This window comes from Oncorhynchus mykiss, chromosome 13 (assembly GCF_057628025.1).
Source record: "Oncorhynchus mykiss isolate SJ-2025 chromosome 13, ASM5762802v1, whole genome shotgun sequence".
Taxonomy (NCBI): domain Eukaryota; kingdom Metazoa; phylum Chordata; class Actinopteri; order Salmoniformes; family Salmonidae; genus Oncorhynchus; species Oncorhynchus mykiss.
Genome location: NC_143034.1, coordinates 15,339,603 through 15,362,500, shown reverse-complemented (window position 1 = coordinate 15,362,500; position 22,898 = coordinate 15,339,603). Strand labels below are relative to the sequence as shown.

The window sequence follows — 22,898 nt, the reverse complement described above, 5'->3', positions numbered from 1 at the left end:
CTATAGGACAGAGAGAAAGACATCAGCATACTGGTCCTATAGAACAGAAAGAAAGACATCAGCATACTGGTCTTATAGAACAGAGAGAAAGACATCATACTGGTCCTATAGGACAGAGAGAAAGACATCATACTGGTCCTATAGGACAGAGAGAAAGACATCATACTGGTCCTATAGGACAGAGAGAAAGACATCATACTGGTCCTATAGGACAGAGAGAAAGACATCATACTGGTCCTATAGGACAGAGAGAAAGACATCATACTGGTCCTATAGGACAGAGAGAAAGACATCATACTGGTCCTATAGGACAGAGAGAAAGACATCATACTGGTCCTATAGGACAGAGAGAAAGACATCATACTGGTCCTATAGGACAGAGAGAAAGACATCATACTGGTCCTATAGGACAGAGAGTAAGACATCATACTGGTCCTATAGGACAGAGAGTAAGACATCATACTGGTCCTATAGGACAGAGAGAAAGACATCATACTGGTCCTATAGGACAGAGAGTAAGACATCATACTGGTCCTATAGGACAGAGAGTAAGACATCATACTGGTCCTATAGGACAGAGAGAAAGACATCAGCATACTGGTCCTATAGGACAGAGAGAAATACATCATACTGGTCCTATAGGACAGAGAGAAAGACATCATACTGGTCCTATAGGACAGAGAGAAAGACATCATACTGGTCCTATAGGACAGAGAGAAAGACATCATACTGGTCCTATAGGACAGAGAGAAAGACATCATACTGGTCCTATAGGACAGAGAGAAAGACATCATACTGGTCCTATAGGACAGAGAGAAAGACATCATACTGGTCCTATAGGACAGAGAGTAAGACATCACACTGGTCCTATAGAACAGAGAGTAAGACATCATACTGGTCCTATTGGACAGAGAGAAAGACAGAGAGAGATATCAAAGAGGAGGAGAGACAATACGAGCGGAAGGGACGGAGACAGAGAAGCAGAGTTTGAGACCCATCACACAGGTGTACATACCTCCGTCACACAGGTGCACGTACCTCCGTCACACAGGTGCACGTACCTCCGTCACACAGGTGCACGTACCTCCGTCACACAGGTGCACATACCTCCGTCACACAGGTGCACGTACCTCCGTCACACAGGTGTACGTACCTCCGTCACACAGGTGTACATACCTCCGTCACACAGGTGTACATACCTCCGTCATACATGTGTACATACCTCCGTCACACAGGTGTACATACCTCCGTCACACAGGTGTACATACCTCCGTCATACATGTGTACATACCTCCGTCACACAGGTGTACATACCTCCGTCACACAGGTGTACATACCTCCGTCACACAGGAGTACATACCTCCGTCACACAGGTGTACATACCTCCGTTACACAGGTGTACATACCTCTGTTACACAGGTGTACATACCTCCGATATACAGGTGTACATACCTCCGTTACACAGGTGTACATACCTCCGTTATACAGGTGAGGATGATGAGACAGAGTCTGGCACTGTTGAGTCTGTGTTCATCTGGAGATAGAAAGAGAGGGAGAGAAACACAGAGAGAGAGAGAGAGAGAGAGAGAGAGAGAGAGAGAGAGAGGAGATACAGAGAGAGAGCGAGAGAGAGTGAGAGAGCGAGGAGATACAGAGGGAGAGCGAGAGAGAGAGAGAGAGAGAGAGGGAGAGAGAGAGAGAGAATGAATCTGGCACTATTCATATGGAATAAGGAGAGGGGAGACAGGAAGGATGAGAAAGGACAGATGAGGGAGAGAGATACACATTGAGGGAGTGATATGGACTGAAAACGAGCTCAATGAAAAGGCAAAGTAGCAAGAATTGGGAAGGAGAGAGAGGGAGGACAACTTGACAGCTGGTATTTTGAGAAGAGGATTGCGAGAAGTGGGGGAAGAGAGGAGAAGAAAAGGGGAAGAGAGGAGAAGAAAGGGGGAAGAGAGGAGAAGAAAGGGGGAAGAGAGGAGAAGAAAGGGAGGACGAGAGGAGAAGAAAGGGGGGAGAGAGGAGAAGAAAGGGAGGAAGAGAGGAGAAGAAAGGGGGCAAGAGAGGAGAAGAAAGGGAGGAAGAGAGGAGAAGGGGGGAGAGAGGAGAAGAAAGGGAGGAAGAGAGGAGAATAAAGGGGGGAGAGAGGAGAAGAAAGGGGGAAGAGAGGAGAAGAAAGGGGGGAAGAGAGAAGGGGGAAGAGAGGAGAAGAAAGGGGGAAGAGAGGAGAAGAAAGGGGGGAAGTACTGAACAAGAAAATAAGGAATGAAAGAAAGTACAAGATAGAGGGTATGGAGATAGAGAGAATAAATACACAGAGATAGAGAGAGTCTGACTGTGGAGGAGTATTTGATGAAGTGATAGATGATAGAGAGATAGAGTCTGACTGTGGAGGAGTATTTGATGAAGTGATAGATGATAGAGAGATAGAGTCTGACTGTGGAGGAGTATTTGATGAAGTGATAGATGATAGAGAGATAGAGTCTGACTGTGGAGGAGTATTTGATGAAGTGATAGAGGACAGAGAGAGATAGAGTCTGACTGTGGAGGAGTATTTGATGAAGTGATAGATGATAGAGAGATAGAGTCTGACTGTGGAGGAGTATTTGATGAAGTGAGAGGATAGAGAGAGATAGAGTCTGACTGTGGAGGAGTATTTGATGAAGTGATAGAGGACAGAGAGATAGAGTCTGACTGTGGAGGAGTATTTGATGAAGTGATAGAGGACAGATATAGAGAGAGTCTGACTGTGGAGGAGTATTTGATGAAGTGAGAGGATAGAGAGATAGAGTCTGACTGTGGAGGAGTATTTGATGAAGTGATAGAGGACAGAGAGAGATAGAGTCTGACTGTGGAGGAGTATTTGATGAAGTGATAGAGAACAGAGAGATAGAGTCTGACTGTGGAGGAGTATTTGATGAAGTGATAGAGGACAGAGAGAGATAGAGTCTGACTGTGGAGGAGTATTTGATGAAGTGATAGAGGACAGAGAGAGATAGAGTCTGACTGTGGAGGAGTATTTGATGAAGTGATAGAGGACAGAGATAGAGAGAGTCTGACTGTGGAGGAGTATTTGATGAAGTGATAGAGGACAGAGAGAGATAGAGTCTGACTGTGGAGGAGTATTTGATGAAGTGATAGAGGACAGAGAGAGATAGAGTCTGACTGTGGAGGAGTATTTGATGAAGTGATAGAGGACAGAGATAGAGAGAGTCTGACTGTGGAGGAGTATTTGATGAAGTGATAGAGGACAGAGATAGAGTCTGACTGTGGAGGAGTATTTGATGAAGTGATAGAGGACAGAGAGAGAGAGAGTCTGACTGTGGAGGACTATTTGATGAAGTGATAGAGAACAGAGAGATAGAGTCTGACTGTGGAGGAGTATTTGATGAAGTGATAGAGGACAGAGAGAGATAGTCTGACTGTGGAGGAGTATTTGATGAAGTGATAGAGGACAGAGATAGAGAGAGTCTGACTGTGGAGGAGTATTTGATGAAGTGATAGAGGACAGAGAGAGATAGTCTGACTGTGGAGGAGTATTTGATGAAGTGAGAGGATAGAGAGAGAGAGTCTGACTGTGGAGGAGTATTTGATGAAGTGATAGAGGACAGAGAGAGATAGAGTCTGACTGTGGAGGAGTATTTGATGAAGTGATAGAGAACAGAGAGATAGAGTCTGACTGTGGAGGAGTATTTGATGAAGTGATAGAGAACAGAGAGATAGAGTCTGACTGTGGAGGAGTATTTGATGAAGTGATAGAGGACAGAGAGAGAGAGTCTGACTGTGGAGGAGTATTTGATGAAGTGATAGAGAACAGAGAGAGATAGAGTCTGACTGTGGAGGAGTATTTGATGAAGTGATAGAGGACAGAGATAGAGTCTGACTGTGGAGGAGTATTTGATGAAGTGATAGAGGACAGAGAGAGATAGAGTCTGACTGTGGAGGAGTATTTGATGAAGTGATAGAGGACAGAGAGAGAGAGTCTGACTGTGGAGGAGTATTTGATGAAGTGATAGAGGACAGAGAGATAGAGAGAGTCTGACTGTGGAGGAGTATTTGATGAAGTGATAGAGGACAGAGATAGAGAGAGTGACTGTGGAGGAGTATTTGATGAAGTGATAGAGGACAGAGATAGAGAGAGTGACTGTGGAGGAGTATTTGATGAAGTGATAGAGGACAGAGATAGAGAGAGTCTGACTGTGGAGGAGTATTTGATGAAGTGATAGAGGACAGAGATAGAGTCTGACTGTGGAGGAGTATTTGATGAAGTGATAGAGGACAGAGAGATAGAGTCTGACTGTGGAGGAGTATTTGATGAAGTGATAGAGGACAGAGAGAGATAGAGTCTGACTGTGGAGGAGTATTTGATGAAGTGATAGAGGACAGAGAGATAGAGAGAGTCTGACTGTGGAGGAGTATTTGATGAAGTGATAGAGAACAGAGATAGATAGAGTCTGACTGTGGAGGAGTATTTGATGAAGTGATAGAGGACAGAGAGAGATAGAGTCTGACTGTGGAGGAGTATTTGATGAAGTGATAGAGGACAGAGAGATAGAGAGAGTCTGACTGTGGAGGAGTATTTGATGAAGTGATAGAGGACAGAGAGATAGAGTCTGACTGTGGAGGAGTATTTGATGAAGTGATAGAGGACAGAGAGATAGAGTCTGACTGTGGAGGAGTATTTGATGAAGTGATAGAGAACAGAGAGAGATAGAGTCTGACTGTGGAGGAGTATTTGATGAAGTGATAGAGGACAGAGATAGAGTCTGACTGTGGAGGAGTATTTGATGAAGTGATAGAGGACAGAGAGAGATAGAGTCTGACTGTGGAGGAGTATTTGATGAAGTGATAGAGGACAGAGAGAGATAGAGTCTGACTGTGGAGGAGTATTTGATGAAGTGATAGAGGACAGAGATAGATAGTCTGACTGTGGAGGAGTATTTGATGAAGTGATAGAGGACAGAGATAGAGTCTGACTGTGGAGGAGTATTTGATGAAGTGATAGAGAACAGAGAGATAGAGTCTGACTGTGGAGGAGTATTTGATGAAGTGATAGAGGACAGAGAGAGATAGAGTCTGACTGTGGAGGAGTATTTGATGAAGTGATAGAGGACAGAGATAGATAGACGTGTTAACTCATTCCACGGAGGACTGAGTGTCTGTGGGTTTTCACTCCTCCCTTGGACTTAATTAATTTTCTTGTTTTGGGTTCCCAAGTGGCGCAGCGATCCAAAGCACTGCATCTCTGTGCAAGGTTGGTTCAAATCCTGGGCTGTAACACAACCGGACGTGATTGGGAGACCCATGGGGCAGCACACAATTGGCCCAGCGTCGTCCGGTTTGGGTTTGGCCGGGCTAGGCCGTGATTGTATAAAATAATTTGTTCTTAACTAACTTGCCTAGTTAAATAACGGTTAAATAATTAAATAATGTTTTAATGATTGATGACAGACAGACGGACGGACGGACGGACGGACGGACGGACAGAACAGACAGAACAGACAGAACAGACAGAACAGACAGGACAGACAGGACAGACAGACAGACAGACAGACAGACAGACAGACAGACAGACAGACAGACAGACAGACAGACAGACAGAGAGATAGTGAGAGATAGTGGTGGAGGGATAGAGATAGAGAAAGCGAGATAGGGGTAGAGAGAGATAGTGAGAGATAGTGGTGGAGAGTTAGAGAGATAGAGAGAGGTAGAGAGATGGAGATAGAGAGATAGTGGTAGAGATATAGAGATAGTGAGAGATAGTGGGGGAGAGATAGAGAGAGGTAGAGATAGAGAGAAAGAGAAAGAGAGATAGGGGTAGAGAGAGATTGGTGGAGAGATAGAGAGTGGTAGAGAGATAGAGAGAGGTAGAGAGATGGGGATAGAGAGATAGTGGTAGAGATATAGAGATAGTGGTAGAGATATAGAGATAGAGATAGTGGTAGAGAGATAGAGAGAGGTAGAGAGATAGAGATAGCCGTGTATTTAAACCTTTGGTGTCCTGCATGACGATGGAGGAGTACTTGAGGAAGGTGATGAGCAGGTTACTGGTCTGAAGGTTAGGATCCAGGGGAAGTTCTGAAGAGTTCATCACTGGAAAGCAGGACACAGCGTTGGTTCAACATAATACTAATGTTATGTTGAAATGTTGAAAGATCCATTTGGGTAACAGCTAAGAACCTTACTGTGATTGTTTTCAAATGAAACGGTCAAAAATAAACTAAAATAGCTTCTTGGCATGAAGCAAGGATTTAGCCAACATTAGATCCTCCGTGGAATGAGGTTGGGAGAACTGATAGAGGTTTCTGGGAGGGGTCTGGGTGAGGAGGGGGAAACTGAGAATGTGCAATTGTTGGCAGAAAACAACTCCAGGGAGAGACCCCTCAACAACTGCAGGGAGAGACCCCTCAACCCCTCAACAACTCCAGGGAGAGACCCCTCAACCTCCCAACAACTCCAGGGAGAGACCCCTCAACCCCTCAACAACTCAAGGGAGAGACCCCTCAACCCCTCAACAACTACAACTACAGGGAGAGACCCCTCAACCTCACATCAACTCCAGGGAGAGACCCCTCAACAACTCCAGGGAGAGACCCCTCAACAACTCCAGGGAGAGACCCCTCAACAACTCCAGGGAGAGACCCCTCAACCTCACAGCAACTCCAGGGAGAGACCCCTCAACAACTCCAGGGAGACACCCCTCAACAACTCCAGGGAGAGACCCCTCAACCTCACAGCAACTCCAGGGAGAGACCCCTCAACCTCACAGCAACTCCAGGGAGAGACCCCTCAACCTCACATCAACTCCAGGGAGAGACCCCTCAACCTCCCAACTCCAGAGAGAGACCCCTCAACAACTCCAGGGAGAGACCCCTCAACCTCACATCAACTCCAGGGAGAGACCCCTCAACCTCACAGCAACTCCAGGGAGAGACCCCTCAACCTCACAGCAACTCCAGGGAGAGACCCCTCAACCTCCCAACAACTCCAGGGAGAGACCCCTCAACAACTCCAGGCAGAGACCCCTCAACCTCACAACAACTCCAGGGAGAGACCCCTCAACCTCAGAACAACTCCAGGGAGAGACCCCTCAACCTCCCAACAACTCCAGGGAGAAACCCCTCAACCTCCCAACAACTCCAGGGAGAGACCCCTCAACCTCACATCAACTCCAGGGAGAGACCCCTCAACAACTCCAGGGAGAGACCCCTCAACCTCACATCAACTCCAGGGAGAGACCCCTCAACAACTCCAGGGAGAGACCCCTCAACAACTCCAGGGAGAGACCCCTCAACAACTCCAGGGAGAGACCCCTCAACAACTCCAGGGAGAGACCCCTCAACAACTCCAGGGAGAGACCCCTCAACCTCACATCAACCCCAGGGAGAGACCCCTCAACCTCACAGCAACTCCAGGGAGAGACCCCTCAACCTCCCAACAACTCCAGGGAGAGACCCCTCAACAACTCCAGGCAGAGACCCCTCAACCTCACAACAACTCCAGGGAGAGACCCCTCAACCTCCCAACAACTCCAGGGAGAGACCCCTCAACCTCACATCAACTCCAGGGAGAGACCCCTCAACCTCCCAACTCCAGAGAGAGACCCCTCAACAACTCCAGGGAGAGACCCCTCAACCTCACATCAACTCCAGGGAGAGACCCCTCAACCTCACAGCAACTCCAGGGAGAGACCCCTCAACCTCACAGCAACTCCAGGGAGAGACCCCTCAACCTCCCAACAACTCCAGGGAGAGACCCCTCAACAACTCCAGGCAGAGACCCCTCAACCTCACAACAACTCCAAGGAGAGACCCCTCAACCTCAGAACAACTCCAGGGAGAGACCCCTCAACCTCCCAACAACTCCAGGGAGAGACCCCTCAACCTCCCAACAACTCCAGGGAGAGACCCCTCAACCTCACATCAACTCCAGGGAGAGACCCCTCAACAACTCCAGGGAGAGACCCCTCAACCTCACATCAACTCCAGGGAGAGACCCCTCAACAACTCCAGGGAGAGACCCCTCAACAACTCCAGGGAGAGACCCCTCAACAACTCCAGGGAGAGACCCCTCAACAACTCCAGGGAGAGACCCCTCAACCTCACATCAACCCCAGGGAGAGACCCCTCAACCTCACAGCATCTCCAGGGAGAGACCCCTCAACCTCCCAACAACTCCAGGGAGAGACCCCTCAACAACTCCAGGCAGAGACCCCTCAACCTCACAACAACTCCAGGGAGAGACCCCTCAACCTCACAACAACTCCAGGGAGAGACCCCTCAACAACTCCAGGGAGAGACCCCTCAACAACTCCATGGAGAGACCCCTCAACAACTCCAGGGAGAGACCCCTCAACAACTCCAGGGAGAGACCCCTCAACCCCTCAACAACTCCAGGGAGAGACCCCTCAACCTCACATCAACTCCAGGGAGAGACCCCTCAACAACTCCAGGGAGAGACCCCTCAACAACTCCAGGGAGAGACCCCTCAACCTCACATCAACTCCAGGGACAGACCCCTCAACAACTTCAGGGAGAGACCCCTCAACCACCCAACTCCAGGGAGAGACCCCTCAACCTCCCAACAACTCCAGGGAGAGACCCCTCAACAACTCCAGGGAGAGACCCCTCAACAACTCCAGGGAGAGACCCCTCAACCTCACAACAACTCCAGGGAGAGACCCCTCAACCTCACAACAACTCCAGGGAGAGACCCCTCAACCTCCCAACAACTCCAGGGAGAGACCCCTCAACCTCACATCAACTCCAGGGAGAGACCCCTCAACAACTCCAGGGAGAGACCCCTCAACCTCACATCAACTCCAGGGAGAGACCCCTCAACCTCACAACAACTCCAGGGAGAGACCCCTCAACCTCCCAACAACTCCAGGGAGAGACCCCTCAACCTCCCAACAACTCCAGGGAGAGACCCCTCAACCTCACATCAACTCCAGGGAGAGACCCCTCAACAACTCCAGGGAGAGACCCCTCAACCTCACATCAACTCCAGGGAGAGACCCCTCAACAACTCCAGGGAGAGACCCCTCAACAACTCCAGGGAGAGACCCCTCAACAACTCCAGGGAGAGACCCCTCAACAACTCCAGGGAGAGACCCCTCAACAACTCCAGGGAGAGACCCCTCAACCTCACATCAACTCCAGGGAGAGACCCCACAGCAACTCCAGGGAGAGACCCCTCAACCTCACAACAACTCCACTGCAACATCCATCACTGGTAGGGAGAGAAACACGGCCATTCATGTTCAACAACGTTAATTTAACTTCATAGTAACGTTAATGGAATGTTATTTGAATGTTGAACGTTCGACCTAATAATGAGCTTTACTGTCGGTAGAGACAAGAAGAGAAGCTATGAAGTGATCCACTATTAGCTAGTCAAGACGCTATACGAGACAGTCAGGTGGATCTCACATCCCAGAGGCTAGTTTCACAGATAAAACAGGAGCCAACAACTTCTACTCCACCCCAGTCTCCTCCCTCCATTTAGATTTGTCCTCATCCCACCTTCCCTCCAATCCTGGATCAGGTCCAAGACGACTGGTTATGACATCATGGCCATGATGCCAGCTAAGCACATGGTTCACAGGGGGAAAAGGGTGTGTGTGTGTGTGTGTGTGTGTGTGTGTGTGTGTGTGGTGACATGGTTCTCTACCTGAAAGATTCATCTGTATTTGAAGCCAGTTCAGTTAATATTTCATACAGCAAATGGCTTTTAGCAAGAAACACACACCATGCATGTTTTAACAGTTACATTGCACGTGAACTGAACAGGTTCAGATTGTGTGTGTTCGTGTGGCGCACGTGTATGGAGGGGTTATCAAAAATGGGCGGCCAAAAACAATGACGAGAAACGTATTTCTTTAAAACAGAATGTTTCAGACGCTTGTTAAAATGTTTCCTCCTATGTCCACTGGTTTAAAGGGGGAAGGGGAACTAAAGGAGTGGAGGGGAACTAAAGGAGTGGAGGGGAACTAAAGGAGTGGAGGGGAACTAAAGGAGTGGAGGGGAACTAAAGGAGTGAAGGGAACTAAAGGAGTGGAGGGGAACTAAAGGAGTGGAGGAGAACTAAAGGAGTGGATTGGAACTAAAGGAGTGGAGGGGAACTAAAGGAGTGGAGGGGTCTTGGTTGACTTGGTTGGCCAACCGTTCCATTTTCCAGAATTACCCCAGTAACAGAAAACAGGAAAGATTTAAAAAATAGTAACTACATCAATTTAAACACTAGTGATTATTATTACTAATAAAGGTTTCATTTCATTCACTCATTCAGTCAATAATTAATCTGTAAATGTCATTCGTTCATGGACAGAGTCCGGACCAATCATGTTACTCACTGTCCATAGAGAGCGGGGTTGTGCCAAGCGGCGTCGTGGGAGTGGTCGGAACAGGGGTGATGGGTGTGGTCGGGATGTCAATCTCTGGGTGACTCTGTTGATTGACAGGTGACAGAGCAAATGAGTGAGGAGAAGAAAGAGAGGTAGAGGAGGCAGACAGAGAGATAGTGGGATTAGAGGGAGAGAGAACACATGACTTTCAAGGAAAGCTGAGCAGATGAAACCAGAACAAAGACAATTCCACCTATTTGTTCTCCTCTCCTCCTCTCTCCAATCAGCGTCAGGTCATTCTATACAACACTATCAGACATCAGAGATGCTGGCATCTGATAGAACTAAAACACTGACTTTAGAAAAAGAACCAATTACCCCTCCCCCTTCTTTATCTCCGCCCTCACCCTCTCTCTCTATACCTCCCACCCTCACCCCCTCTCTGCCTTCCACCCTCACTCTCCCCCTCTCTCTCTCTCTCTCTCTCTGCCTCCCTCACTCACACCCTCTCTCTCTGCCTCTCGCCCTCACCCTCTCTGTCCGCCTCCCTCCCTCACCCTCTCTGTCCGCCTCCCTCCCTCACCCTCTCTGTCCGCCTCCTCCCAAGCGGAGGAAGGAGACAATCAACTTCTTTGCCTCAAAGCCAAAATATATTTTTTAAATAGAATACATTTTGTTTCTATAAATAGTAGTTTAACTTCACCTGAGCGAGAACAGGAGAAAATAGAAAAAAAGATGAAGTAGAAGAAAAAGTTGTTTCTAGCGACAGTAGTAGTAGTTTTGTTCCTAGCAACAGTAGAAGTAGTTTTGTTCCTAGCGACAATAGAAGTAGTTTTGTTTCTAGCGACAGTAGTAGTAGTTTTGTTCCTAGCAACAGTAGAAGTAGTTTTGTTCCTAGCGACAATAGAAGTAGTTTTGTTCCTAGCGACAGTAGTAGTTTTGTTCCTAGCGACAGTAGAAGTAGTTTTGTTTCTAGCGACAGTAGTAGTAGTTTTGTTCCTAGCGACAGTAGTAGTAGTTTTGTTCCTAGCGACAGTAGTAGTTTTGTTCCTAGCGACAGTAGAAGTAGTTTTGTTTCTAGCGACAGTAGTAGTAGTTTTGTTCCTAGCAACAGTAGAAGTAGTTTTGTTCCTAGCGACAATAGAAGTAGTTTTGTTCCTAGCGACAGTTGAAGTAGTCTAAGTCACCTGAGCGAGAACAGTGATGAAGTTGCGGTTGAGGTGCACGGCCTCGTACAGCGCCAGCAGAATCGCCTCATTGGTCCTGGGGGAGGTCAGAGAGGGGTCAAAATGTCAATATCAGCCCATTAGAACAATGGTTCCAGATTGTATTTGTGACATCACACTGACTAAGGGACCAGAGAGGTCCCAATCACTCTGCATGGATGAAGTTGTCCTATAGACACTGAACTACAGTCAGGTCTGTGTTTTTCACCTACTAGATCTGTGGCTAAGGGCAACTTCTACTCTAAGCATGTACTTACTGTACTGAGAGCTTCTCATCTGCATCTGCAATGAACATACTGCCCACCTGTGGACAAGACAGGAATTACAATGAGAGCATGTTGACAAAATTGACAGTTGTTTAGGAGAATGATTAGTTGTTGCGGTGTGTTGGTGGGTCACATAGATCATTAGACTAGACTTAATCTGTGTCTGGGGAAAGTGGCCCAATATGTTGTACTATATTTCATTGTAGGATCAGATGTGTTCTTACCATACTGGTGAGTGTAGAGAAGAACCCTCCATGGTTCTCCTCCTCTTTGTCTTTGTACTGTCTGGAGACACAGACACAGGGAGAGAACATGACAATCAACATAAATGTCTGCCCTGGGGTTATGAGTATATGGATGGACATGAAATATCTCATCATCTGTTACTTTAATGTGATCTGTTTCTAAGCAGACAGACAGCTCTTCCTGTTTCTAAGCAGACAGACAGCTCTTCCTGTTTCTAAGCAGACAGACAGGTCTTCCTGTTTTTAAGCAGACAGACAGCTCTTCCTGTTTCTAAGCAGACGGACAGCTCTTCCTGTTTATAAGCAGACAAACAGCTCTTCCTGTTTCTAAGCAGACAGACAGCACTTCCTGTTTCTAAGCAGACAGACAGCTCGTCCTGTTTCTAAGCAGACAGACAGCTCGTCCTGTTTCTAAGCAGACAGACAGCTCTTCCTGTTTCTAAGCAGACGGACAGCTCTTCCTGTTTCTAAGCAGACAGGCAGCTCTTCCTGTTTCTAAGCAGACAGACAGGTCTTCCTGTTTCTAAGCAGACAGACAGGTCTTCCTGTTTCTAAGCAGACAGACAGGTCTTCCTGTTTCTAAGCAGACAGACAGCTCTTCCTGTTTCTAAGCAGACAGACAGCTCTTCCTGGTTCTAAGCAGACAGACAGCTCTTCCTGTTTCTAAGCAGACAGACAGCTCTTCCTGGTTCTAAGCTGACAGACAGCTCTTCCTGTTTCTAAGCAGACAGACAGCTCTTCCTGGTTCTAAGCAGACAGACAGCTCTTCCTGTTTCTAAGCAGACAGACAACTCTTCCTGTTTCTAAGCAGACAGACAGCTCTTCCTGTCTCTAAGCAGACAGACAGCTCTTCCTGTTTCTAAGCAGACAGACAGCTCTTCCTGTTTCTAAGCAGACAGACAGCTCTTCTTGTTTCTAAGCAGACAGACAGCTCTTCCTGTTTCTAAGCAGACAGACAGCTCTTCCTGGTGTTTTCACCCTGAATATTAACATCAAAACCTGGTTGCTCTGAGAAACACACACACACACACACACACACACACCTAGAATGCAAGCTGTCAAGCTGAGACTAGAGTAAAAAGTAGGTCTCATTTGTTGAATAGAAATAGACCAAAAATATGAAAAGGTGAATTCTAAAGTAGATCATTAAAGTAGCCAGTTAAAAGATAGTAATGTTTACCTGTTATATTGTGTCAGGGCTTGGCCAACCACCAGACCCATTCCCTAGGGAAAGACATGAATCCTTTAGTAGGAGACTTTTGATGAAAACGTGATAACAGAATGGGGTATGTTAGTTCTAGTTAGTTCTAGTATTTTTTATGATAAACACTCTCTGAAGTCTAAATTAGGGATTCTTAAACTTTTCAGTGTTTTCCTGAAAACCAAGCTCTTGAAAACATGTCAAATGTGGTCAGGAGTTCCCCACCTTGCGTGGTGAGAAATTGTATTTAATTTCCTGCAATTCTACACATCGTGCCATGTGATGGAGAGAAAAATCTATTACAATTTTATAACACATTTCATGCAAATCTGCTCATTATGCCATGCGGCAGAGTACAACATTTTTATCTGAGTTGATCTAATTTCCTACAATTCTACCAAGTTTGCCGCCAACATTTTTTCTTTACCCAACATTAACATGAGACATAGTTTAATAAAGGCAGGAATAAACAATACGACATCTACATGAATACTCACGTCTAGGGTTGGTTCATCATCCACTATGGACAGCTTCACAATGTAGGGATTCACAGACTGACAACAAAGAAGAAGAGTTAGAACGGTTCCATCCTGTCAACAGAGGAGGAAAACACGCCGGCTCACCTCGTACTTCCTGTAGTTGACGAGCAGAGCCAGGAGGACAACAGCATCATAACCATGTTGTCCTCTAGTGGACACATCTGATAGGATCTACATGGGGGGAGAGAGACATAGAGACAGAGAGACAGAGAGACAGAGAGAGAGACAGACAGAGACAGACAGACAGAGAGACAGAGAGAGAGAGAGAGACAGAGAGAGAGAGAGACAGAGAGAGAGAGAGAGACAGAGAGAGAGACAGACAGAGAGAGAGACAGACAGAGAGAGACAGACAGAGACAGAGAGACAGACAGAGAGAGAGAGAGACAGAGAGAGAGATATTGGCACAGTCATCAATTCACTGGGATGACATATTAACAGGTAAATACCCTAACATTACTGACATCCCCAGTCCTCAGTAACAGTCTTACCTGCAGAATGGCCTCAAAGATGCTGTTGATCATAACATACTCTAGGATGGTGTTCTGACTGATGTTGTCTGTTACCTGCAACACAAAAACACTATTTAAAGAGAGAGAGAGTGTGTGTGTGTGTGTGTGTGTGTGGGTGTGTGTGTGTGGGGGGGGGGGGGGGGGGGGGGGTGAGTGTGTGTGTGTGTGTGTGTGTGTCTTACCGTCACTAAACACAGCAGTAGTTTGAGACACAGGGCCTTGAGACTTTCTGAACCCTCCCCACACAGCAGGCTGTCTAAACTCTCCATCAGGTCCTGTGGGAGAGACACACGGGTCATGTTCACTCGGGTCAAACAGGGAAAATAGTTTTCAAAAACTCTCCATGAAGTCCTGTAGGACACACACACAGCAAGCTCTCCAAACTCTTCATGAAGTCCTGTAGGACACACACACAGCAAGCTCTCCAAACTCTCCATGAAGTCCTGTAGGACACACACACACACAGCAAACTCTCCAAACTCTCCATGAAGTCCTGTAGGACACACACACAGCAAGCTCTCCAAACTCTCCATGAAGTCCTGTAGGACACACACACACACAGCAAGCTCTCCAAACTCTTCATGAAGTCCTGTAGGACACACACACAGCGAGCTCTCCAAACTCTTCATGAAGTCCTGTAGGACACACACACAGCAAGCTCTCCAAACTCTCCATGAAGTCCTGTAGGACACACACACACACAGCAAACTCTCCAAACTCTCCATGAAGTCCTGTAGGACACACACACAGCAAACTCTCCAAACTCTCCATGAAGTCCTGTAGGACACACACACACACAGCAAGCTCTCCAAACTCTCCATGAAGTCCTGTAGGACACACACACAGCAAGCTCTCCAAACTCTACATGAAGTCCTGTAGGACACACACACACACAGCAAGCTCTCCAAACTCTACATGAAGTCCTGTAGGACACACACACACACAGCAAGCTCTCCAAACTCTACATGAAGTCCTGTAGGACACACACACAGCAAGCTCTCCAAACTCTTCATGAAGTCCTGTAGGACACACACACAGCAAGCTCTCCAAACTCTACATGAAGTCCTATAGGACACACACACCTTCATGCGGAGCTCGGCCTTGTCGAAGCCCACGAGCATGTTGATGATGTCGAAGCCCGAGGCTGACTTGTTCTTCTGGTGAACCCCACGGAACAACGCACACAGAGTCTGGAGGAGGGGACAGATACACCTTCATGACAATGTGGGTGAAAGGTCAAACACCACAGACCATAGATTATGATAGAGGCCTCTAGTGACCAAAGGGAAGTTTCAGCATGGGCAACGCCATTGAGGGCTTCCACCATGTTTACACAATTTTAAAGTAACTGCAGTTAACTGGGTGGGGATTCCTATGGGTTGTAGTCTCAATGGCACTGCCCATGCTGTCACAGACGCTATAGCCGCACAGATAGAAAGACAAGTCCTCTATCTATCTCTATGGTCCAGACCCCTACATCCTGTCTGTAGCCTCGTCAGTACCATAACAGACCCTTACATCCTGTCTATAGCCCCGTCAGTACCATAACAGATCAATACATCCTGTCTATAGCCCCATCAGCACCATAACAGTTCTATGGTCCAGACCCCTACATCCTGTCTGTTAGCTCGTCAGTACCATAACAGGTCCATGTACAGATCAATACATCCTGCCTCGTCAGCACCATAACAGATCAATACATCCTGCCCCGTCAGTACCATAACAGGTCTGTAGAGCAGTGTTCTTCACCCCTGGTCAAGGTTTTGTTCCACCTCAATCCACACACCTGATGCAACTTACACTGAATGTACAAAACATTAGGAACACCTGCTCTTTCCATGACATAGACTGACCAGGTGAATCTAGGTTAAAGCTATGATCCCTAAAGTCCCGCTTTTGGTGCTCCTCTGCCAGGGTCTGAACACAATAGTGGAACACCCCCACACACACACACACTCCCACTTACCTGCAGGGCGTTGACCACTTTGATCTGGTGCTCCTCTGCCAGGGCCTGAACACAGTGGTGGAACAGACTGTTGATGTTGTCTTTAATCTTCATCACCTCATCTCCATCCAGAGACTCCAGCTTGGCCTCCAGGTACTCCAGATTCACCTGGGGGAGGGGGGGGGGGGGGGGGGGGGTACAGAGGGGGAGAGAGTAGAGTAAGGGTGGATGGAAAAGGGAAGGTTGAGCGAGAGGGGGGGGGGGGTAGAGGGAGAGAGTGGGGGAAGAGGGAGGTTTGGTAGATGGAGGGGGAAGATGTTTGGGAGAGAGAGGGGGGGAGAGGGTTGGGTGAGAAAGGTGAGGGGGAGGAGGGAGGGTTGGGAGGTCACAGAAAGAAGGAGGGTGGGGAACGGGAGAGAGAGAAGGGGGGTGCATCGAGGTTATAGTTAGAGAGAAATTCCCTTTTTAGAACGCAAAGGACAGCTAAAAGTTTTAAAAACAAATGCAAATGGATAATTCTGTTAACAAATGTAATTTAAACAGCTGTTCTCTCTTACCTTCATGAGGAAGAGTTCATCCCAGAAACGGGAGTTGTTCTTGGCTGGATCCTCTTTCTGGAGAGAGAGGAGACAGAGAGTCGCTCCATGTCATCCACCATCTCAGCCATGACACCCACCAACTCAGCCATGACACCCACCATCTCAGCCACGACGCCCACCATCTCAGCCACGACGCCCACCATCTCAACCACGACGCCCACCATCTCAGCCACGACACCCACCATCTCAGCCACGACACCCACCATCTCAGCCACGACACCCACCATCTCAGCCATGACACCCACCATCTCAGCCATGACACCCACCATCTCAGCCATGACACCCACCATCTCAGCCACGACGCCCACCATCTCAGCCACGACGCCCACCATCTCAGCCACGACGCCCACCATCTCAGCCACGACACCCACCATCTCAGCCACGACGCCCACCATCTCAACCACGATGCCCACCATCTCAGCCACGACACCCACCATCTCAGCCACGACACCCACCATCTCAGCCACGACGCCCACCATCTCAGCCACGACGCCCACCATCTCAGCCACGGCGCCCACCATCTCAGCCACGACGCCCACCATCTCAACCACGACGCCCACCATCTCAGCCACGACACCCACCATCTCAGCCATGACACCCACCATCTCAGCCACGACACCCACCATCTCAGCCACGACGCCCACCATCTCAGCCACGACACCCACCATCCCAGCCATGACGCCCACCATCTCAGCCATGACGCCCACCATCTCAGCCATGACACCCACCATCTCAGCCACGACACCCACCATCTCAGCCACGACGCCCACCATCTCAGCCACGACACCCACCATCCCAGCCATGACGCCCACCATCTCAGCCATGACGCCCACCATCTCAGCCATGACACCCACCATCTCAGCCATGACACCCACCATCTCAGCCATGACACCCACCATCTCAGCCATGACACCCACCATCTCAGCCATGACACCCACCATCTCAGCCATGACACCCACCATCTCAGCCATAACACCCACCACCTCAGCTTGTTCTGAAATGGTTGGAAGCCAGTCCTCCATGAAAGCAAATCAGTTTCTCCTTCTTTTACACTTAGTCTGTGTCCAGGAAACAGCCCCTTTGTGTGTGGTTTATTCCCTTCAGAAAAGGTCTGTCTTAGTTACTGCTAGAACATTCCTGGTGAACAAGCACACCATGAGGCTCCAGCAGATCTAATGGTTTCAATGTTATGGTCTCTAATGGTCTTCAATGTTATGGTCTCTAATGGTCTTCAATGTTATGGTCTCTAATGGTCTTCAATGTTATGGTCTCTAATGGTCTTCAATGTTATGGTCTCTAATGGTTTCAATGTTATGGTCTCTAATGGTCTTCAATAGTAAAAGTCCCAAACACACACTGTATAGTGTTGTGTACTGGTATTGGGTTTAATGGTAAATGCCACTCATCACAACACATATAGACATGTTTCCATATAATTTTATTGAAAAACATGCAATTAATTATTTTCTTAGGGATGTTTCAACATTTTAGTCTGTAGCTCATTTCTCCATCAAAGTTTTGGGCTTGTAGGACAAGTCTTCATATGAGAATCTCAGAGAGTGGCCACGTATTGGACAATTCAAGGAGAGTTGGGTTGAAGCAATAGGCTGCTAATTTTATTTAACTAGGCAAGTCAGTTAAGAACTTGGGACAAACTGAATTGCTTTCATGGAGGACTGGCTTGAATTGTGAGGGTGACCACACAATTTATTTCCATAATGAGCCAAATATAAAGTTTTTTTTTACCCAAAGTTGCAAAAAAAAACACAAGAGACCAGCAAAATTGATAAGCTTGTGCTGCGGTATAGCGACAACAGCGACATCTTGTGGTATAAACATGGTACTGTCACACTACTTCATTGTAAATAATGCAAGCGACTTCAATTACTAATATCTCTGAACAGGGGAAAAAAGAACATCACCAGATTCACATGACATAATATGGAGAAGCAATACTCCAAGCCACAGTTTCATACTATTTGTCAAACATAGACAACTGATACTGTATACTGGTTGTTGGGGTGGGATAGGCATGGGGGGGGGGGGGTCCATGGGTGGCATTTGACAATTTTGGGGGGGATTCATTATGTCTTACTCATTGGTAGGAAGAAGTGTGGTCCAAATCAGATGTTGGGTACTATATTTGTTGAATATTATCTGAATCTTATCAATTAAAATGGCCAATTTGGGTGCAATCAATTATCTTAATTTCTTAGAGATAAAATTAGATTTCAACAAAATAATGTTTCAGGAATGATAATCGTATCCGTTACTAAGTACAGAAAATGATTTCAGGACAATCTGAGATGGTGGGTATTGAAATTCTCTTTCTTGTGCTTTTTGAGGGTAAAGGAACTGAGAGCAAGTCCACCAACCCAATTTCTGTTCCTGTCTGTCTGTTCCGACCCTCACTCTTTCTTCCCCTTTAACACTCTTTCTTCCCCTTTAACACTCTTTCTTCCCCTTTAACACTCTTTCTTCCCCTTTAACACTCTTTCTTCCCCTTTTAACACTCTTTCTTCCCCTTTAACACTCTTTCTTCCCCTTTAACACTCTTTCTTCCCCTATGCTCTTACTCTTTCACTTGACCATATCCCTTTAGCTCTGTACAAACCTCCCTCTCTGTCTCATCTTTATCCATCATTTCCTCTTCTCTCCCTCCCTCTCTTCTCTCCCTCCCTCTCTCTCTCTAGCCATCCCTCTTCTCTCCCTCCATCCCTCTTCTCTCTATCCATCCCTCTTCTCTCCCTCCATCCCTCTTCTCTCACTCCATCCCTCTTCTCTCTATCCATCCCTCTTCTCTCTATCCATCCCTCTATCTTACCGCAAAGATCTCATCATACATCAGCACCACTTTCTCCTTCAGGGGTTTCTTAGAGGAGGACGTCCTTCTCAGAAGCCCCGCCTTCTTCTCCAGCTGAGACATGGCTGGGTCTGGAGACACACACAAATAAGTAAGCATAGAAATGTAAACACAGCAGACGCAAATAGGCATGTAGTTAGTATCACACAGGAAAAACTAAAAAGGACAGACAATACTACTTACACTAGAGGTCGACCGATGAATCGGAATGGCCGATTAATTAGGGCCAATTTCAAGTTTTCATAACAATCGGAAATCGGTATTTTTGGGCGCCGATTTCCGATTATTATTATTTATTTTTTTAATACCTTTAACTAGGCAAGTCAGTTATGAACACATTCTTATTTTCAATGACGGCCTAGGAACTGTGGGTTTATCTGCCTTGTTCAGGGGTAGAACGACAGATTTTCACCATGTCAGCTCAGGGATTTCAATCTTGCAACCGCACAGTTAACTAGTCCAATGCTCTAACCATTGCACTCCACGAGTAGCCCGCCTGTTACGCGAATGCAGTAGAAGCCAAGGTAAATTAATAGCTAGCATTAAACTTATCTTATAAAAAACAATCAATCATAATCACTAGCTATAACTACTAATCCAGTTTAGCAGGCAATATTAACCAGGTGAAATTGTGTCATTTCTCCTGCGTTCATTGCACGCAGAGTCAGGGTATATGCAACAGTTTGGGCCGCCTGGCTCATTGCGAACTAATTCGCAATGATAGAGCAGTCTGACTGAGCAGCAGCAGGCCCATAATCATTCATTCAAACAGCACTTTCGTGCGTTTTGCCAGCAGCACTTCGCAAGCACAGCGCTGTTTATGACTTCAAGCCTATCAGCTTAATGGCTGGTGTAACCGATGTGAAATGGCTGGCTAGTTAGCTGGGTGTGCGCTAATACTGTTTCAAACGTCACTCGCTTTTAGATTTGGAGTAGTTATTCCCCTTGCGCTGCAAGGGCCGGGGCTTTTGTGGAGCGATGGGTAACGATGCTTCGAGTGTGGCTGTTGTCGATGTGTTCCTGGTTCGAGCCCAGGTAGGGGTGAGGATGGGGAAGGAAGCTATACTGTTACACTGGCAATACTATAGTGCCTATAATCACATCACATCAAAGGTATATGAAAAGCAAATGGTATAGAGCGAAATGGTCCTATAAATACTATATTAACTACAACCTAAAACCTCTTACCTTGGAATATTGAAGTCTCATGTTAAAAGGAACCACCAACTTTCATATGTTCTCATGTTCTGAGCAAGGAACTTAAACGTTAGCTTTTTTACATGGCACATATCACTTTCTTCTCCAACACTTTGTTTTTGCATTATTTAAACCAAATTGAACATGTTTCATGATTTATTTGAGGCTTAATTCGATTTTATTCATGTTTTATATTAAGTTAAAATAAGTGTTAATTCAATATTGTTGTAATTGTCATTATTACAAATTTTAAAAAATGGCCGATTAATCGGTATCGTCTTTTTTGGTCCTCCAATAATCGGTATCGGTATCAGCGTTGAAAAATCATAATCGGTCGACCTCTAACATACACACAACAGTTTTAGGCATTCCACACTGGCTTGAACCCGCATTCAACGGTGTTAGTGTAGGAGGTGCTTCTATTGTCAAGAATGTATGGCATTTAGAACCCTCAGTTCTGGTCGAGTTTTAACACAGGGTTAGAAAACGGTCACTTATTACCCATTTATATACTGTATATGATTAGTCATCAATGTATGTTTACAAAATACATTCATATTCCCAGCTATGGCAATCAACAAAAGTTAACTGGGCCTAAATCAAGTATCCTAAACTGTCAACAAAGCATTCTTAGCTACATGTGTTCACTCAGTCATTCCCAAGAAGTGACGTGATAATGCTTGCTTCTACACCTGCATTGCTTGCTGTTTGGGGTTTTAGGCTGGGTTTCTATACAGCACTTTGAGATATCAGCTGATGTAAAAAGGGCTTTATAAATCGATTTGATACTATAAAAGGCTACTAGAATAGAAACAATGAATCCAACACAAGCTAACGTTAGCTAGTTAATCGTGATTCATATCCTTATCTGACTGTATCCTGATTGTTCTCTTTGCGCAACAGGACACTGATTGGGCAACTGCTGTACTGTAGAGGAATGTTAGTTAGCTGTTGACTACATTTCCAATGGAATACATAGCTGGCTAGTGTTAGCATGATATGTCAGTTTCATGCAATATATCCCAATAAAACATATGATACGTAAGAACAGTTCACTGCAGACAACAGTCAAACCATAGATAATTGTTTACAAATGACTAGCAGTTGGTAGCTAGCTACAGCTAACTAACATGCTAACTAGCTAGCTAACGTTAACTAGCTAGGTAGCCAACCTACGTTGTTTCCAGTCACCGATAAATTCATATTCAAAAGTCAAACAACTCTTTATTTAGTGCAAGGCAACTCAGTTACTAACGTGTAACTCAAACATCGGTCACTCTAGTGCTGGCAAATGTTAGTGTTAATGACAACAAGCTGTTACCTACTCGTCATACATAGCTACATTGTGGGTCTATAGTACCTAGCTATAGCTAGCTAGCTAGCTAGCTAGCTCTTTTCTTACAATGTCTGCTTCCTTGTCGATGTACAACCTAACAGCGTTTGAGGACAGGTAGCAAGATGTATATGTTGTCATACATTATTCATCAAACCCCTTCTTACCTCAATCAAACGATTATTTATATGAATCCATACCGTTCGCTCAGAAAACTACAGATACCAATGTTAGCCTGCTAGCTAGCTAGCTGTGATTGAGACTTCCTTTGCCTGTCTGGAGACTGCATGGTCCTAGCGCCTGTGCCGTCACTGGTCGTCGTGTATCGAAGATACTGTAGCGAGCCATCACTGATTTACAATCCACCCAATCTTCTGCATACAGTAGTACGTTCAATTCACTACTAGGAGGACAAGAATATAAATATATTGGAAATAAGTGTATTTGTAATTCTTTCATGTGTTTGTACTTTCCTCTGGGATTATTTGTACTGTAAAAATCATATATACATTAAATAAACTAGATAGATTTCATTTTTGGCCAAAAGTTAATCTAGCTACATTCATATATATTTTCACATATTTTCATTTGTCCAAACTGTCCATTACTGGTGCTCATGAACGGTTA

The 22,898-nt window shown here is 46.2% G+C and overlaps 1 protein-coding gene across 1 annotated transcript in view; it reads right to left on the bottom strand.

Moving 5' to 3' along the window:
• armh3 (armadillo like helical domain containing 3) overlaps positions 1-22,609 on the bottom strand; it is a 62,684-nt gene extending 40,075 nt beyond the window's left edge. Inside the window, exons 1-16 of the mRNA XM_090195415.1 lie at positions 22,439-22,609; positions 19,703-19,812; positions 16,837-16,893; positions 16,301-16,447; positions 15,417-15,524; positions 14,517-14,609; positions 14,314-14,388; positions 13,910-13,996; positions 13,784-13,840; positions 13,266-13,309; positions 12,065-12,125; positions 11,832-11,878; positions 11,536-11,611; positions 10,358-10,451; positions 5,995-6,096; positions 1,476-1,534 (exon numbers count right to left, since the gene is read on the bottom strand). Coding sequence (XP_090051541.1) covers positions 1,476-1,534; positions 5,995-6,096; positions 10,358-10,451; positions 11,536-11,611; positions 11,832-11,878; positions 12,065-12,125; positions 13,266-13,309; positions 13,784-13,840; positions 13,910-13,996; positions 14,314-14,388; positions 14,517-14,609; positions 15,417-15,524; positions 16,301-16,447; positions 16,837-16,893; positions 19,703-19,804 — 1,209 coding nt within the window. The 5' untranslated portion in view covers positions 19,805-19,812; positions 22,439-22,609. The remainder of the gene's footprint in view (positions 1-1,475; positions 1,535-5,994; positions 6,097-10,357; positions 10,452-11,535; positions 11,612-11,831; positions 11,879-12,064; positions 12,126-13,265; positions 13,310-13,783; positions 13,841-13,909; positions 13,997-14,313; positions 14,389-14,516; positions 14,610-15,416; positions 15,525-16,300; positions 16,448-16,836; positions 16,894-19,702; positions 19,813-22,438) is intronic.
• Between the last annotated feature and the right edge of the window lie 289 nt (positions 22,610-22,898).